This window comes from Chiloscyllium plagiosum, chromosome 28 (assembly GCF_004010195.1).
Source record: "Chiloscyllium plagiosum isolate BGI_BamShark_2017 chromosome 28, ASM401019v2, whole genome shotgun sequence".
NCBI classification, from domain to species: Eukaryota; Metazoa; Chordata; class Chondrichthyes; order Orectolobiformes; family Hemiscylliidae; genus Chiloscyllium; species Chiloscyllium plagiosum.
Window position 1 is genome coordinate 42,271,035 of NC_057737.1, and position 19,695 is coordinate 42,290,729.

General features: G+C 45.6%; 1 protein-coding gene across 1 annotated transcript in view; it reads left to right on the top strand.

Moving 5' to 3' along the window:
* The window catches only part of LOC122564150 (GAS2-like protein 2A), an 82,190-nt gene that overhangs the window by 12,476 nt on the left and 50,019 nt on the right, over positions 1 to 19,695 (top strand). The window contains exon 2 of the mRNA XM_043718783.1: positions 16,583 to 16,824. Coding sequence (XP_043574718.1) covers positions 16,583 to 16,824 — 242 coding nt within the window. The remainder of the gene's footprint in view (positions 1 to 16,582; positions 16,825 to 19,695) is intronic.

Genomic DNA, 19,695 nt, shown 5'->3' on the forward strand with positions numbered 1-19,695 from the left:
AGGGTGAGAGGAGAAAGATTTAAAAAAGACACGAGGGGCAGCTTTTTTACTCAGAGTGGTTCATGTGTGGAATAAACTTACTGAGGATGTAGAGAATGTGGGTAGTTACAACTTTTAAAAGACATTTAGATAAGTTCATGAATAAGAAATATTTGGAGGGATGTGGGCCAAGCGGGAGGTGGCAGGTGGGACTGATTTGGTTTGGGATTATGGTCGGTATTGATTGGTTGGACTGTTTCCGTGCTGCATGACTCCATGACTCTGCGGTCCATCTCTCTATGTAACGGAGTCAAAGTAGTATCCATGTTCAGTCAGTTAGTCATGGTTATATAATGTATAGCAACATCAGTAAGTATCAAACACAGATTATGTGTGTATGCGCTTGCTTATTTTGATGCTTTAATGGAACGTTATTAATGTGGTGTGGGTGAAATGCAGTGGTAGTAATTTCGGCAGGGCGTCATTGTCACCCCAAGCAATTAACAGTTTTCAGGTAACCGTATAAATAGGTGGGGTTGTTAATAAACTTCAAGATATCTGACTCAGCAAGAAACCAGTCTTTGTGGTATGTTTCACAGGCTAAGATGCAGAAAACCGCAAACTGCATCTGAAGCAATTGAGTGCTTTGAGGGGCTGAGTGGCCTACACAGAATGATAACTGGAATTTCCCCAGCTCAGTGCAGGTGAATTTCGGGGTGTGCCTGGAAGAAATGCATTGAGGCAGCTTGTAGAATCACAGACTGGCGACAGAACAGAAGGAGGACTTTCCTGCTTACACTGGCCCTTTTAATTCACATTGTGTCAGTCCTCTCCATGAAGCCCCACACATTTGCCGTTTCTAGATGATAATTCACTTCCCTTTCAATGCCTTGATCGATCCTATCTCCACACACTCTTAGGCAGTGCATAGTAGCTCCTGATGTGAAATGGATTTTCCTCACATCAGGATTACTTCTTTTGCCAATTACCTTAAATCTGTCACCTCTTGTATTCAATCTTCCACCAATGAGAACAGTTGTTGCTTAAACCCCCATGTTTCTGCCTCCTTTCCCTCACTTAAGGCTCCCACTGCCAGCTGCTACCCACTTGGTGATAGTCGATAGCCAATAAAGCTAGAGGAAGTTACAATTAGTGCCTGTTTTGTGGTTTCGATTAAACATTACTACATGGCACAGGTCCATTTCAGTATCAAGGATCTCTCAGTGTCAGGGAGTCATTGGTCCTGTAACTAGCAGACAGTTAGTCGTTGGGCAGGTGATGGCCTAGTGGTATTATTGCTGAGCTGTTAATCCAGAGACCTGGGGAATGTTCTGGGCACCCAGGTTTGGATCCTCCCATGGCAGATGGTAGACCTTGAATCCAATGCAAATTGAATTCAGTACAAATCCTTAATTAAGAATAAATCCATTGTTGGGAAAAATCCATCTTGTTCACTGATGCCCTTCAGAGAAGGTAACTGCTGTCCTTACCTGGTTGGGCCTATATGACCCAAGGCAATGTGGTTGACTTTTAACTGCCCCCTGGGCAATTAGGGATGGTCAGTAAATACTCGCCTAGCCAGTGACAAGCACATCCCGCAAATGAATTTTTAAAGAAAGAGTCAGGTCAGTAAAGGACCAAAATAGTATGACTCAGGGTGGGGCTACATGAATTACCAGCTTTATCAAGACTGAAAACAAAGGAAGAATATACAAATATAATTCCTTGAGGGACTTGGCTAAGAGAAATACATTCCATATGTGGCTCTGTAAGTGGATGAGCAGAGGATTGAAGGAGGAGCTGTTAATGATCAAACTGGGGAAATAAAACATTGCAGTAAATTAATATTTTAGCCAAACTATAGAACAGTAAGACGGAATTCATGAAGAGATGCAAACAAAGTGGAAAATGTGGATGAGCCTGAGGTAATATGGTAAATCATGCTTTTCCTAGTGAACGCAAGATGATAGTAATGAGCACTGCGCTCTCCCACAGTGTTGATGTGTATTCCTGATAAGTGAAACTGACTTCAGCATAAATCAGCTGGAAGCCTGGAACAAATGAAAAAAAGGCTCCAAACAAATTGCTGTCCAAGAATAGGCTGCATTTCTGAAAACAGCAGGGGGACGGACACATGAAGCAATGATTTTTCTTTTGAAGGGAGTTAATCATTACTGGGGCAAGTGGGCTGCTCAATCTGTCCAGATCCAGGAGAATGATTCCAGAGATGAGGAACTTCAATTGCATAAATAGTTTGGAATCGTTGGGATTGTTTTCCTTAGAAAGAGGAGATTTGATAGAGGTGTTTGAAATCACCAGGTGTCCGCAGTTATTGAGAGTCTATTGGGAAGAATTGGAATGAGAACAAGTGGACGTGGATGTAAGGTAATTGCATTGGAGGCAAGGGGATAAGCCTTCTCTCACAGTGAATGTTTTGGTTTTAGAATGCACTGTCTGAGACTGTGCTGCTGGCAGATTCAATCCAGACACTCCACAAGGAACTAGGCTGTTATCTAAAACATAAGAATGTGCAGGGTTGCAGGGAGAAGGCGTGGGCACTGGCACGAGGCAGACTGCTCCTTTGTAGACTCTATGGGCCATCTGGTCGCTTAACCTGGTTTGTCATGATTCTGCAATTCTCTTTCAATATGGTGCCCGCCCAATCTCCCACCTGATTGGCTGCCTGCTGTTGTGGGCTGGGCATGACCCAGAAGTGGTGGCACACCCACAATTATTCAAGTCCCTATGATTCAGCCTCTGTGTTGCTGTCTGTCCCCATTGCTGAAGAAAATTGACATCGACTTTTGGACATCCAGTCAATTATTACCCCGTTGAAATGTCTCATGGTTTTTTTAAAGACACTTTGTTGATGTTATGATGAGTATAGCATGTTTAGCACAGTTCTGGCTAGTGAAGAAATAGAAATTTCTAGTGCCTTTGTACCTGATAAATTCCTGTCTCTACACAAAGCAACAAGTGAAACCACATGTTGTACATAGGGAGTATGATCAATTCAACGAGTCAACAGAAACCTGGCTCCATTCATCAAGTGGAGACATGGGGAGCATTAACCTTGTTATTTTTTCTTGTACAACTAGTTTGGCCAGGTTTTTGCTCAGGGAGTTGCAAATCACCACACATTGTGTCGCTGCTCTGTAGCTAAGACATTTGCAAAGGAGACACTTTACTTCACCGAATCTGCACAGAGGCGAGAGTGATTTGATCCGTGATCATACTGTTATTTCTAACTGTTCCTGGCCATCTCCACATTCATTGCAGCAATGCCATCTGTAACAGTGTGGCTCAGATTGTAGCAGACTGTGAATCACAAGATTAGAGGGTCCAATCCCACTGCAGGGCTGGAGCTCCAATGTCAAGGCTGACCTTTCAGTGCTGTGCTAAGGGAGTGCAGCACCATCAGAGGTACTGTCTTTTGGATTAATTGTTAAATGAAGGTAAAGTCTACCTGATTAGATGGATGCAAACAAACCAAAGGCACTGCTTTGAAGAAAAGAAGAGAAGGTGTCATCAATGCCCCTGACAACACTTGCCCCTCAAACATTATTTAAAAAGTAGGTTATCTGGATATTATCACATTGCTGTTTCGAGACATGCATATTGATTGCCATATATCCGTTATAATGTTACTTAACAAAGTAGGGAGTTGGTTAACTCAGTTGGCTGGTTAGTCATCTCAACAGTGTGGGGTCAATTCCTGCACTGGCTGCGGTTACCATGAAGGTCCCTCCTTCTCAACCTGTCCCCTCACGTGAGGCATGCTGACCTTTAGGTTAAAGCCCCACCAGTTCTCTCTAATGAGAGAGCAGCCTGTGGCCTGCTGATGCCTATGCTGACTGTCACCTTACGTCAATAAGTACTTTGCTGATATCCAGTTCTGATGAAATCTGTGATTAGATGCAAGATGTTCTTTGCTTTTAGTGGATTAAAAAAACCCCCAAAATATGGGAATGACTGTGGAAGATGGGCAGCTTCTGTGACAGTGAACATTTCGGGTCAGAGCTCTTTCAGCAGAACTGAACAGTGTTCACCAATGACGTGAAACGTGAACTCGCTTTCTGTCTGCACAGAAACTGCCCGAGCCATTCCAATGTGGCTGGGATTTTGGCTTTTTATTTTGAGATTTAGTATTTTTAATAAGCACCTGACCATTGATATTCATCACAAGTTGCTGCTGTATCTGTGCTTGGGGCATGATACACTCAAGGAACATCAGATGGGTTAGCTACTGAATCAATGAGCAGAAAGCTATTAATGTCAAATTGGGTTCGAGCAGGGATGTGAGAAAAGATAGAATTTGTTCGCCATTACGCCACACATTTGAAATGTGGATGTTAAGACTGATGCTAGGAATTCCATATAGAATAACTGAAGACACATTTTACATTGTAAGATGTGATAATGCCTACAAGAACTGAATCCTAGTGCAACCCACTCAACCATTACCATCAAGCCAGGGGATCAACTCTGGTTCAATGGCGTGTGCAGGAGGGCATGCCAGGAGCAGCATCAGGCATACCTAAAAATGAGGTTTCAACCTGGTGGAGTGATCAACCAGGACTACTTGCATACCAAGCAGCATTAGCAGTGAGTGATAGATAGAGCTAAGTGATCTCACAACCAACAGATTTGATCTAAGCTCTGTAGTCCTTCCACGTCCAGTTGTGAATGGTGGTGGACAATTAAGTAACTCACTGGAGGAGGCAGCTCCACAAATATCCCCATCCTCAATGAGGGAAGAGCAAAGCATGTCAGTGCAAAAGATAAGGCTGAAGCTTTTGCTGCAGTCATCAGTCAGAAGTGCTGAGTGGATGATCCATCTCGGGCTCCTCCAATGGTCCCCAGCATCACAGATACCAATCTCCAGCCAATTCGATTCACTCCACGTGATATCAAGAAATGGCTGGAGGCACTGAATACTTCAAAGGCAATGGGCCCTGATAGTACTGAAGACATGTGCACTAGGACTTGCTGCCCTCCCACCCAGCCAAGCTCTTCCAGTACAGTTACAACACGGGCAACTACTCGACAAATTGCCCAGGTATATCCTGTACACAAAAAGCAGGACAAATCCAACCTGGCCATTTACCGCCCCATCAATCTACTCTCCATCATCAGTAAAGTGATGGAATGGGTCATCAACAGTGCTACCAAGCAGCACCTGCTCAGCAATAACCTACTCAGTGACGTCCAGTTTGGGTTCCGCCAGGGTCACTCAGCTCCTGACTTCATTACAGCCTTGGTTCAAACCTGGACAAAAGAGCTGAATTCCAGAGGGGAGGTGAGAGTGAAAGCCCTTGACATCAAGGCCACATTTGACCGAGTATGGCTTCAAGGAGCCCTGGCAAAACAGGAATCAATGGGTATCAGGGGGTAAACACTCTGCTGGTTCGAGTCATACCTGGACATACAAAGATGGCTGTGGTGTTGGAGATCAGTCATCTCAGCTCCAGGAGATCTCTGCAGGATTCCTCAGGGTAGTATCCAAGGCCCAACCATCTTCAGCTGTTTCAGAAACTCAACAGGATTCACCACACAAACACAATGGTCACAATAGCAAGTCAGAGGCTGGGAATACTGCGGCAACTAACTCACCTCCTGACTCCCCAAAGCCTGTCCACCATCTACAAGGCACAAGTCAGGAGGGTGATGGAATACTCCCCACTTGCCTGGATGGGTGCAGCTCCAACAACACTCAAGAAACTTGACACCATCCAGGCCAAAGCAGCACGCTTGATTGGTACGACATCCACAAGCATCCACTCCCTCCAGCACCAATGCTCAGTAGCAGCAGCATGTACCATCTATAAGGTGCACAACAGAAATTCACCAAGGATCCTTAGACATCACCTTCTGAACCCATGACCACTTCCGTCTAAAAGGACAAGGGCAGCAGGTACATAGGAATATCATTACCTTCAAGTTCCCCTCCAAATCACTCACCATCCTGTCTTGGAAACTTATCACCCTTCCTTCACGGTCACTAGGTCACAGTCCTGGAATTCCCTCCCTGAGGCCATTGTGGGTCAACCCCCAGCAGGTAGGCTGTAGCGGTTCATGATCAGCTTGCCACTACTTTCTCAAGGGGCAATTTGGGATGGGCAATAGTGAGGTCCACATTCCATGAGCTAATATAAAGAAGTCCATCAGGAATCACTAACTAATCTCCCTGTGAAGCTCTAAAAATGAGTTCCCTCAGTAACAGGCAAAGGCCTTTCCAGCTTGAACGCATCATCTGAGCCCTTTATTAAGCAAACCAAGGGGTGGATCTGCAGAACGGAGTGTCCCAGGCTGGGACTAGCCTATATACGCCATGAATAGTGACTCTGTTGTTCACCAATAAATGATGTTCTTTCCCAGTCAGGCCTCCTGAGTTACCACATAAGAGCAAAAGGAATTCTTGAAGAGTGACATCCAGAAAAGGAAATGTTGGGATTTCAGCCCTTTTGATCAGAGCTGGAAAATCACAGTGATCTCTTCTATTGAGGAAGGTGAAGAGGGGTTGGCCAGGGTGTAGATGAATGATGGGATGACCCAGAATGATGCAGACAGTTTACAGTGTGTGTGTACGGATGCCACAAGACAGTTAAACGTGGGATAGCAGGACAGCAGATCTCCTGGGCAGAGTAGCATAGTAGCTTATTGTACATGCAAAATTTCCTTTTAGTGAAGTTGATGGAATTGAGTATTGGGAAGGGAGATTTACAGGCAATTAATGAGAGGCAGATTACTCTGAATCCATACCCAAGTCACCTCCACCCACCTTGCATTCTGACTTAATTTGAGCCTTCCCCATCCCTCCCAGCTCAATGGTTGATGTTTTCAGTGAGCTTCATACCAAGTACGGTCAAAGGGGGAATCGAGAGGTAAATGGTGATAGGGGGCATAATTTTAAGATGATTGGAGGAAGGTTTAGGGGAGATGTCAGAGGTCGGTTCTTTACACAGAGAGTGTTGGGTGCGTGGAATGCACTGCCAGCGGTGGTAGGAGAGTTAGATACATTAGGGACATTTAAGTGACTCTTGGATAAGGCACATGGTTGATAGTAAAATGAAGGACATGTTGGTTAGTTTGATGTTAGAGTAGGCTAAAAGGTTGGCACAACATGAGGGCTGAAGGGTCTGTATTGTGCTGTACTGTTCTATGTTCTTACTGTGCCATGGTATATGGCTCATTTATAGGTTTGAGTGATTTAAGAAAGTGTGGTGGACTGTGTGAGATGAATGCTCCAGGCTCTGTAAGGCAGTAGGAAACCTCATGACAACATTTCCCTTTCCTTTACTGAGGGAATTTGATTTTGCAGGTGACGGAATCTCTCCAGTACCTGACCAAAGTCAGCATCTGGATGGTGAATGCCAGCAGCACAGGCAATTCCAATCTTCATCTGCCTCCAAATATACCTAGATTCCTGTCCCTATCTCTGGCCCAGGAGGCCTGGATTCAAGCTCTAACTGCTTCAGCCTCCACATCTGAACAAAAACCGAAAGAACAGTGGATGCTGTAAATCAGAAACAGAGGAACGGTCACTGGACCTGAACCGTTAACTAGGATTTCTCTTCACAGATGCTGCCAGACCTGCTGAGCTTTTCCGGCAACTTCTGTTTTTGTTCTGCATCTAAACAGGCTGATTGAAAATATCTGCAATAGAGTCATTGAGTTATACAGCAAGGAAACAGACCCTTTGGTCCAAATCGTCCATGCTGACTAGATATATTAATCTAGCCTCATTTATCAGCATTTGGCCCATATCCCTCTAACCCCTTCCTATTCATGTACTCATCCAGATGCCTTTTAAATGTTGTAATTATACCAGCCTCCACCACTTCCTCTGGTGGCCCATTCCATACACGCACCACCCACTGTGTGAAAAAGTTGTCCCTTAGGTCCTTTTTAAAATCTTTCTCCTTCCACTTTAAACCTATGCCCTCTAGTCTTGGACTCTCTACGCGAGGGAAAGCCTTAGCTATACTACCTATCCATGCCCTCATGATTGTATAAACCTCTATAAGGTCACCCCTCAGCCTCCAAAGCTCCAGGCAAATCAGCCCCAGCCTTTTCAGCCTCTCCCCATAGCTCAAACCCTCCAACCCTAGCAACATCCTTGTAAATCTTTTCTGCATCCTTTCAAGTTTGACAACATCTTTCCGATAGCAGGGAGAGCAGACCTGAACGCAGTATTCCAAAAGTGGCCTCAACAATATCCTGTACAGCCGCATCAACTCTTCAGGATTCCTGAAGAAGGGCTTATGCCCGAAACGTCGATTCTCCTGTTCCCTGGATGCTGCCTGACCTGCTGCGCTTTTCCAGCAACACATTTTCAGCTCCTACACTCAATGCACTGACCAATAAAGGCAAGCATACCAAATGCTACCTTTTATTTCAGCATGGGTCACTGGATCCATATCTACCCCTCTCTCCTCTCACTGACTGAGGCCAGTTACAATACACCCAATACTTCATATCCCAGGTCCGCAGCCTGAACTTCCTCAACCCGAGAACTGAGCTTCTGCCTGAGCTGGTCTAAATATCGCAGTTTTATCCAGAATGCTGCCTTTATAGTGTATGCTAATAGCCTTGGCAACAATAGTAATTAGACCAGGACAATTGAGAAATAGGACTGTGGGATATAATTATGCAAATTGGACAAATGTCAACCCCACTGTTTCATAAGGCATGACATAAACTATTGACAATCTAAAGAGCTGAGGTAAAAATTATCAGTTGCTATTCCCTTTCAAATCAATATTGATTTATAATGAAATACAGAGGATGCTGGTAAAACTCACAGGTCTGGCAGCATTGGTGGAGAGAGTTAATGTTTCGAAACCAGCGTGAATGTCTTTTGATGTGACCTTATGGAAGTTTATAAAATTGTGGTGGTGAATGGCAGGTGTCTTTTCCCAAGGGTGGAGGGTTTCAAGATCAGGGGGCATATTTTTGAGGTGAGAGAAGAAAGATTTTAAAAAAAGACTTGGGCACAAATTTTTTACACAGGGAGTGGTTCATGTGTGGAATGTACTTCCAGAGGAAGTGGTGGATCTGGGTACAATTGCAACGTTTAAAAGACATTTAGGTAAGTCCATGAATAGGAAATCTTTGGATGGATATGGGCCAAGTGCAGGCAGGTGGGACCAGTTCAGTTTAGGATTATGGTTGGACCAAAGGATCTGTGCTGTATGACTCTATAGATTAGATTCCCTACAGTGTGGAAACAGGCCCTTCGGCCCAACAAGTCCACACCGACCCTCCGAAGAGCAACCCATCCAGACCCATTCCCCTACATTTACCCCTGACAAATGCACCTAACACTACAGGCACTTTAGCATGACCAATTCACCTAATCTGCACATCTTTGGACTGTGGGAGGAAACCGGAGCACCCGGAGAAAATCCACGCAGACACGGGGAGGATGTGCAAATTCCACACAGAGAGTTGCCCAGGGTGGGAAATCATCCCGGGTCCCTGGCGCTGTGAGACAGCAGTGCTAACCACTGAACCACTGTGCCACCCTAACTGCCAGACCTGCTGAGTTTCCCCAAAATTCTCTGTCTATTCCAGATTTCAAGCATCCACAGTACTATGCTTGTAATAGACTTATGATGGTATAGAAAGCTTGTGCATGTTAATTGATCTCCAGCAGGTCAGAGCTCTCTATGAAACACATATTACATCATTTAAAAATGCTTTATAAAGAAGCTTTCACTGAACCCAAATACAGAATAGGAAGATCCCACACTCTCTATTCAACTTGCCCCTTGATCACCCAACAACCACTTGCTGCAGGAGACTGCAGTTTGTGATCAAGATTGGGATCCGCAGTGATCTTTAACCCAGTGGTTCAGACACCGATTCTGGCACGCTCTCTACCAATGAGAAAGCAGCACAGACACTAATTTGCATGCATGCCGTGTCTTCAGCAAGGTAAAATGTGCCAGGATATTTCAGAAGAACCTTAAATACAATGTTAGCTTCATACGCAGCACAAGGAAAGATGGCAGGCGAAGGTAAATATGTGCAGAGTTTAGTGATGGATGAGGCAGTAAGACTGTTGAAAAGAGAGGTGGCACAGATGAGAAGGGCTGAGTGGTCTCCAATGCTGTGTCTGTTCTATTATTCCATAACATGGCAAATGTGCCGTGCTCGAGGTGAACAAATGATTTGGGGCCTTTGTTGTCAAAGTCTCATTGTTAGGGTTGGCATGGTGGCTCAGTAGTTAGCACTGCTGCTGCACAGTGCTCGGGGCCCAGGTTTGATTCCTACCTTGGGGGATTTTCTGTGTGGAGTTTGCACATTCTTCTAGTGCCTGTATGGGTTTGCTCCGGTTTCCTCCCACAGTCCAAAGATGTGTAGGTTGGGTGTATTGGCCATGCTAAATTGCCCATAGTGTTCAGGGATGTTTAGGCTAGGTGCATTAGGTAGGGGGGGAATGGGTGGGTTACTCTTTGGAGGGTTGGTGGGCCGAAGGGCCTGTTTCCACACTGTAGGGATTCTAGGTCTTCTTCATCACATTATTATGTCTGATGACCACTAATTGATAGAGATCAATTGCTTTGTCCAGTTAATAATTGTATTATCATTGTGACAATAGGGGTGAAATCTGCTTTCCCCTCTCAATTCTCATGCTCCAATTTTACTTATGGAGCTCACAGTTCACAGACCTTTTGTGTCAATATAGCAGCTTATCCTCAACCAAGATTAACAGAATCAGTTCTCATTCAGGAAGATATATTCTCCATGGGGTGTTGTCTTTGTACTTGATTTGCACGCTCCTGTCTGGTAGCCAGGAAAAAACATCAAGGTTTGGGATAGCTGGCAGGAAACGATTAATTATGATCTGCTTCAGACAGTAACGGAGATAGCTCTGAGAAAGATATAAATGCAGTTTTCCTGTTTATGGTGTCAGAGAGAGCAGAGCTTGCTTAATCGCAAGCTGTAACATATGATAGTTAACCACTCCTTACTAAGAGATAGTGTACAAAGGACCATAGATCCTTTATAAATATTTTAATAATGTCACTCATAGATGAACACCTTGTAGTGTATTACTGTTGGGGCCAGATCTGCCTTATATCACTGGGGTACTGTATTGATGGGAACAACTGTATAACTAGCCTGTAGCTGAGTACACATCTACTCCTGTGTCGTAGCGAATGTAGCTTTCATGTGAAAAGGACTTCCTTGTATGGTAATACAATAATGTGGCTCAGTGGTTAGCAATGCTGCCTCACAGCGCCAGGGACCTGAGTTCGATTCCAGCCTCGCGGGACTGTCTGTGTGGAGTTTGCACATTCTTCCTGTGTCTGTGTGGGTTTCCTCCAGTTTCCTCCCACAATCCAAAATGTGCAGACTAGGTGGATTGGCTAGATTGCCCATAAGGTTCATGGATGTGCAGGCTGGATGGATTAGCCATGGGAAAAGCAGTATTATAGGGAAGCGGGGGATGGATTGGTGTGGACTCAATGGGCTGAATGACCTGTTTCCACACTGTAGGGATTCTATGATGCAGTACTATAATGGGATCTTCCTCTTCTTCTTTGGTAGTATCTCAGGACCAGGGATGACTCATCTACTCCAGTGTTGTGGGTCCTGAAGTGACTAAATAATCAGATACTGCTCCCATCCTCCCTCCCTGGCAGAGGCAGGGGTGTGTTTGCTAAATTGTGTGTGTGTGTGGGGGATGAATCCCTACAGTGTGGAAACAGGGTCTTCGGCCCAACAAGTCCACACCGACCCTCCAAAGCGTAACCTGCCCAGACCCATTCCCCTTACTAATGCACCCAGCCTACACCTCCCTGAACACTATGGGCAATTTAGCATGGCCACTTCATTTAACCTGCACATCTTTGGATTGTGGGAGGAAACCCATACAGACACAGGGAGAGTGTGCAAACTCCACATGGACAGTTTCCCAAGCATGGAATCGAACCCGGGTCCCTGGCAGTGTGAGACAGCAGTGCTAGCCACTGAGCCACCGTGTCGCCTCACAGATGATTTGCATATCATACACTCCTTCTGCTGTTTGCACTTGGTCTTCATCTGGGTCTGGCAGAGACATTCAAAATGGTTGCGCGTCCTTCTTCATCATTTTATATGGCCTTGGGCGAGAGATTTCCATGAGTTAGTGGATATGATGGATTTCTTGTGAAAGTTTTGACGACAGCGTTGAAGTATTCTGTCAATCTGGTAACCAGCTGTTTGGAGCTCGGAGTAGAGAGTTTGTTTTGGGGTATTTGTGTCCATTATGGAGATGATGCTGCCCACTCAACATGATTAATTGTTCATAACTGATGCTGAGACAATGGGGAGGTTGCTTTGGGTGAACACACTGATATTGAAGCATCGCTCCCGCTGGTGGGTTTCAGGACTTTATGGAGGCTTTATTGGTGATACCCCTTGAAGGATTTGAGGTCTTTCTTGTACAATGTCCATGTTTGTGACCCATACAGAAGGTAACATGGTGTCCTGTGGACAATGAGCTTGCTGCTGGGATTAAGGTCTTTGTTATCACACACACTATTCCTCAGATGGCCAGTAGTTGCACTGGAGGCCATGTTGGATTTCATCGTTGGTACATGTCGACACTGGAGGCCATGTTGGATTTCATCGTTGGTGCCTGTCCACACTGGAGGTGCCTGTCCATACTGAAGTACGGGAATTGGTCCAATGAGTCCCTGTGGGTCTTGATAATTGGCTGATGGTTAATAATAGCAGCATCAGGCTGGTAGAGGACCTTTGTCACCTACTGGTTTAGTCTAAGACCCGCTGTCTCACGTGCCTGTGTGAATGTGTCGATGATGGTCTAGAGCTCAGGCTCCGAGTGGACACACACAACACGGGTCATCCACACTCTGTATCTCGATGATGAAGGTTGGGTCGGTCTTGGTTCAGTACTGGAGGTGACGCCGGTTCAATGGTTTCCTGCTCATCCTGTTAGAGAAGCTCCACTCCGGTGGGAATCTCCATGGAGACGGGGGCGGAGTGTTGCCGTGAGGAGGATGGGGGCGGAGCGTTGGTGCGCTGATGCAGTCTGTGACCCCAATATTGGGTCAGTGGTGGATCTGTTGGTGAGGAAAAGGGCTGGCGTGCTGTCACACAGCAGGAAGAGGATGGTGACGGATTTCTGCGGTCAGCTGCATTTAAGCCAAAGGTCAAAGAAAGCCTTGTGTAGAGTTTGCAGGTTCTCTCTACATTTCTCTTGATCTTCACAGCAATAAAAGGTCCATGTCCATTGTGCATGCCAATGCACTGGGTCCACATTGTGTCTCCAGTAGGAGCTCTTCAACCGTTGATAGAAGGTGATTGAGGAGGATCTATTATTGGTGAGTACAAGTCTGTCTGTGCCCGCATAAGAACAGGTTACGATGCACAACTCATTGATCACCAGTTCCAACATGCCACCGTGAGAAACTGTAATGACGTCCTCAGGAGACAGACACGAGCTGCAACCAACAGGGTACCCTTCGTTGTCCAGTACTTCCCAGGAGCCAAAAAACTACGCCATGTTCTTCGCAGCCTGCAACACATTATCAATGAGGATGAGCACCTCGCCAAGACCTTCCCCACACCTCCACTTCTCACCTTTAAATATCCACCAAACCTCAAACAGATCATTGTTCGCAGCAAACTGCCCGGCTTTCAGGATAACACTATACAACCTTGCCTTGGTACACGCTGCAAGACGTGTCAGAATGTGGACACGGATACCACCATTACACGTGAGGACACCACCCACTGTGTAAGCGGTAGGTAGTCACGTGACTTGGTTAATGCTGTCTATCACATACGCTGCAGACAAGGATGCCCTGAGGCATGGTAAAAATGGCGAGACCAAGCAGACGCTACAACAATGGATGAATGGACACTGCACCACAATCACCAGACAGGGGTGTTCTCTCCCAGTTGGGGAACACTTCAGCAGTCTGGGATATTCGGCCTCAGGTCTTCAGGTGACCATCCTCCAAGGCAGACTTCGGGCCAGGCAGCAACGCAGAGTGGCCGAGTAGCCAAGTTTGCTACCCATGGGGATGGCCTCAACTGGGACATTTGGGTTCATGTCACACTACCCCCTCTCTCACACACACACGCACTCTTACATACCCATACACTGATGCAGACCCTCTCTCATACACACACACACACACATACATACATTCCCCACACTCACATCCATGGACACACCCTCTCACAGGCTTATCCCCATCACACTCACACACACACTTTACCAAGCTTGCACATACGCAAATACACACTCACACACACACTTTACCAAGCTTGCACACACGCAAACACACACTCACACGCACATGCTCACATGCACACTCTTTCTCTCTCTCTCTCTCTCCACCCTCTCCCCCCTCATATCCTGCAAGCACACATACACACACATGCATATAAGTCTATGGGGTGCATTTGTACTTGCAGAATTATGTTTGCAGATACATTCTATTTTGCTCAAAAATGTATAATCTGCAGACATTCAATGCAGGCAGTCAATCCATGTAATATTTTGTAAATTCCACTTTGGAAATAGAACCAGTCTGACTCAAGATTGGGATACAGACACACTCTAACCTCACACCTTTAAGGCGTTGTCTGAGTGAGATGTCACCTTTTTTTTCAGAAAACCTAACGTTATCTCGAGAATGTAACTTAAAAGAAGCTCTGGGATTTACATATTAATGAACCGAAACCTGTAATCCATGCTAAAAGGTGGAAGACTTAATAACAATCTAGGTTTGTTCAATATATCATTTTACTTGCATGACACTGTGACTTTTTGCTATAAATTCTGTGACTTATGGTCCTGCTTCACAACCACCTGATGAAGGAGCGTCGCTCCGAAAGCTAGTGCTTCCAAAAAAACCTGCTGGACTATAACCTGGTGTTGTGTGATTTTTAACTCTCTGTTCTTATACAGCACCAATCCAAAGAATAAATCACATTTATGGGAGCAGTTCTACAGGTTAACACAAGGGGGAGTTTGCATAACATTGGCTGGGGAGGGACGAATCTGATCCTTCCTCTTGCCCTTTCCAGAAGACCCGGGTTGCCCACACCCTCCAGGAGCTTTTCCTGTTTCATTACCACCCTCAGTTTTGGGTGTCAATCAGAAAACCGGGGATCAAAGTCCCACTGTAGAGACTTGAGCCACAGAATCTGGGGAAGTGCTGTAATATCAATGGTGCTGTGCTCAGATGAGATTTTAGATGGAGCCCTAGCTACCCTTTTTGGTGGTCATAAAAGATCCCATCTCACTGCTTTGGTTACATGGGCCCTCTTGTGGCACCGTCTGTACTTCTGAGCCAGGAGACCCAGGTTTGAGTCTCAACTGCTCCAGAGGTGTATACGTTCCTGAACAGGTTGATTAAACAATATTTATAAGTAAAGGTAGCGGCATTCAGTCTCTCAAGCCTGTCCCACCATTTGTTAATACCATGGCTGGTCTGTTTGTGATTTAAATTCCACATTTCCATTCATAATTTTTGATTCCTTACCTGACAAGAATTGAACAGCCTCTGTCTTGAAATATTCGTTGAGCCCTGGCTCCACAACCTTCTGAAGAGATTTCCTGTGAGAGAACGGATTTTCTTTCTCAGTCTCTGCCCTCAAAGGATAATTATAGTACACCCAATGCTTCATGTCTCCAGGTCCCCAGCCTGAACTTACTCAACCCGAGAACTGAGCTTCTGCCTGAGCTGGTCTAAATATCGCAGTTTTATCCAGAGTGCTGCCTTTATAGTGTATGCTAATAGCCTTGGCAACAAGAGTAATTAGACCAGGACAATTGAGAAATAGGACTGTGGGATATAATTATGCAAATTGGACATGTCAATACTGTCAACCCCACCGTTTCATAAGACATGACATAAACTATTGACAATGTAAAGAGTTGAGGTAAAAATTATCAGTTGCTATTCCCTTTCAAACCAATATTGATTTATAATGAAATACAAACAGAGGATGCTGGAGAAACTCGCAGGTCTGGCCGCATCTGTGGAGAGAGAAGCAGAATTAATGTTTCAAATCCAGCGTGAACATCTTTTAATGTAACCTTATAGAAGTTTATAAAATTGTGGTGGTGAATGGCAGGTGTCTTTTCCCTAGGGTGGACGATTTCAAGATCAGGGGGCATATTTTTGAGGTGAGAGGAGAAAGATTAAAAAAAAGACTTGGGCACAAATGTGGTTCATGTGTGGAATGAAGTTCCAGAGGAAGTGATGGATGTGGGTACAATTATATTTAAAAGACATTTGGTTAGGTAAATGAAGAAGCAATGTTTGGGAGGGTACAGACCAAGCGCAGGCAGGTGGGACTAGCTTAGTTTGGGAACATGGTTGATGTGAATTGGTTGGACCGAAGGGTCTGTTTCCGTGCTGTATGACTCGATGACTCTTACCATGACTGGATCGCAAAGAATTCTTTATTGGCTGTCAAGAGCTTTGGGATAGGGCAGGGGGAGGTGCTCTGAGATCACTGCAGACACTATACAAATGCAGGTCATTCTTTATCGACTTGCTGCCTGTGCATTGTCTCCTGAGCTTGGAGGCTGCTCGGATCTGACTGCTTACCCTGTTCCAATTTGCAGATGTGTTAATGTTTGAGACCGAGGACCTGGTGCTGAGGAAAAACAAGAAGAACGTTGTGCTGTGCCTGCTGGAGGTGGCGAGGAGAGCCTCCAAATTTGGGATGTTGGCCCCGGTCCTCATTCAGATGGAGGAACAGATCGAGGAAGAGATCCGGGAGGAGATGGATCTGCCATCGGAGACCATCCCTCCGAGACCCAAACCACAGAAGGAGCTGTGTGATTTCAGAAACTTGGATGAAATGGTGAGTACACCCATGACTGCACTCTCTCGTTGTCCTACACCGAGCCACACATATTCTTCATAATACCCAGTCATGGAACAAGAGACTATCCTGCCCATTGTATTTGTACTAACCCTTTGAAAGAACTATCTGATTAGTCTACCACTTTGGGCGGCACGGTGGCTCAGTGGTTAGTACAGCTGCCTCACAGTGCCAGGGACTAGGGTTCGATTCCTGCCTTGGGCAACTGTGTGGAGTTTGCACATTCTCCCAGTGTCAGCGTGGGTTTCCTCTGGGCTCTCCGCTTTCCTCCCACAGTCCAAAGATGTGCAGTTTAGGTAGATTAGCCATGCTAAATTGCCCATAGTGTTCAGGGATATGTAGCTTAGGTGTATTAGTCAGGGGTAAATCTAGGGTAGGGGGAATGGGCCTGGGTGGTTTACTCTTCGGAGGGACAGTGTGGACTTGTTGGGCCAAATGGCCTGTTTCCACACTGTAGGGAATTTATCTTCTATTCTATCTCTCTACCCCTGGCCTTGCAAATTATTTTCTTTTCAGTTATGTTTCCAACTCGCTTTTCCCCAAATGATATTATTGAGTCTATCTTCTGAATTCATTTCAAAATTTGCTGCATAATGAAGAACATAATGAAGAATTGCCAACGATCCTAAATCTCCATGTGCCCATTATCAACCCTCCGGGACAGTTCACCGAATATTTGGCCGCATTTTAGAAGGGAAACGAAGGCTTGGGAAAGAGAGCAGGTGAGACTTGCAAGAATGGTTCCAGGTATGAGGAACTTAGTTATAGGGTTAGATTGGAAATCCCAGGACTGTGCTTAGGGAGGACAAAAACTGAGAGACGGGGCATGGACAGAGTAAATAAACAAGGTCTTTTCCCTGGGGTCGGGGAGTCCAGAACTAGAGGGCATAGGTTTAGGGTAAGAGGGGAAAGATATAAAAGGGACTAAAGGGCACCATTTTCACGCAGAGGGTGGTATGTGTGTGGAGTGAGCTGCCAGAGGATGTGGTGGAGGCTGGTACAATTACAACATTTAAGAGGCATTTGGATGGGTATATGAATAGGAAGGGTTTGGAGGGGTATGGGCCGGGTGCTGGCAGGTGGGGCTAGATTGGGTTGGAATATCTGGTCGGCATGGACGGGTTGGACCGAAGGGTCTGTTTCCATGCTGTACATCTCTATGACTCTAAGACGATTTGTTTGAGGTGTTCAAAGTCATAAAGGGTCCATAAAGAGTATATAGGGAGAATATTGTCAGGAGAATCAAAAACCAGAGGACATGGTTGAGAGGAATGGAAAAAGAATCAAAGATGTGATGGGGAAAATGTTATTTTCATTCAGCAAGTGGTTAGGATTGGAAAGGCACTGCCTGAAACTGTGGTGAAGACAGATTGAAGGGTGGCTTTCAAAAGGAAGAGAAGTAATTTGATGGGCTGTGGCAGCAAGTCAGGGCATTCAGATCAATGAGTTGTTCTTATAGAGAACATGACAGGTCAAATGGCCTTCTGATGCTCTGTGACCATTCTTTAATTCCATGATTAGATGTTTAACCTTTTCTGTTCTAAGAAGAGTAACCACAGGCTCACCAATTATTCCACACAACCCGGGTTCATCATTCCGCGTGCCATTTCTTTGGATTAGATTCCCTACAGGCCCATCAGCCCAACCAGTCCACACTGACTCTCCAAAGAGTAACCCACCCAGACCCATTTCCCTCTGGCTAATGGACCTAACACTATGGTTAATTTACCATGGCCAATTGACCTGACCTGTACATGTTTGGACTGTGGGAGAACACCCGGAGGAAACCCACGCAGACTCGGGGAAAGTGTGCAAACTCCACACAGACAGTCACCCAAAGTTGGAATCGAACCTGGGATCCTGGCGTTGTGAGGCAGCAGTGCTAAACACTGTACCACCGCGTCACCTGTTCTTTAATTAGAGAGAGTATCCTGAAGGTGGGAGATTGGATATCTAACAGAAGAGATAGGGAGGTTCTAGTCCAAGGTTGGGACTGTGTCAGCTTAGCTGTAGGGATACTGTGACAGGTCTGTGTTAGGTTAGCTGTGGAGATACTGTGATGGGTCTGTGTTGGGTTAGCTGTGGTGATGGTGTGATATGTCTGCGGTCGATTTGCTATGGCGATATTGTGATAGGTCTGTGTGAGGTTATCTGTGGCGATACTGTGATGGGTCTATGTTAGGTTAGCTGTGGCAATGCTGTGATTGCTCTGTGTTAGGTTAGCTGTGGCAATGCTGTGATGGGTCTGTGTTAGGTTAGCTGTGGCAATGTTGTGATTGGTCTGTGTTAGGTTAAGTGTGGCGATGGTGTGATATGAATGTGGTAGTTTTGCTGTGGCGATATTGTGATATGGCGATGGTGTGATGGGTCTGAGTTAGGTTAGCTGTGGCGATGGTGTGATATGTCTGCGGTCGATTTGCTACGGCGATATTGTGATAGGTCTGTGTGAGGTTATCTGTGGCGATACTGTGATTGGTCTGTGTAAGCTTAGCTGTGGCAATACTGTATGGGTCTGTATTCAGTTAGCTGCGGCGCTACTGCGATTGGTCTGTGTTAGGTTAGCTGTGGCAATGCTGTGATTGGTCAGTGTTAGGTTAGCTGTGGCGATGCTGTGATGGGTATGTGTGAGGTTAGCTGTGGCGATGGTGTGATGGGTATGTGTGAGGTTAGCTGTGGCGATGGTGTGATGGGTATGTGTGAGGTTAGCTGTGGTGATGCTGTGATTGGTCTGTGTTAGGTTAGTTGTGGCGATGCTGTGATGGGTGATAAGATTAGATTACTTACAGTGTGGAAACAGGCCCTTCGGCCCAACAAGTCCACACCGACCCGCCGAAGCACACCCACCCAGAC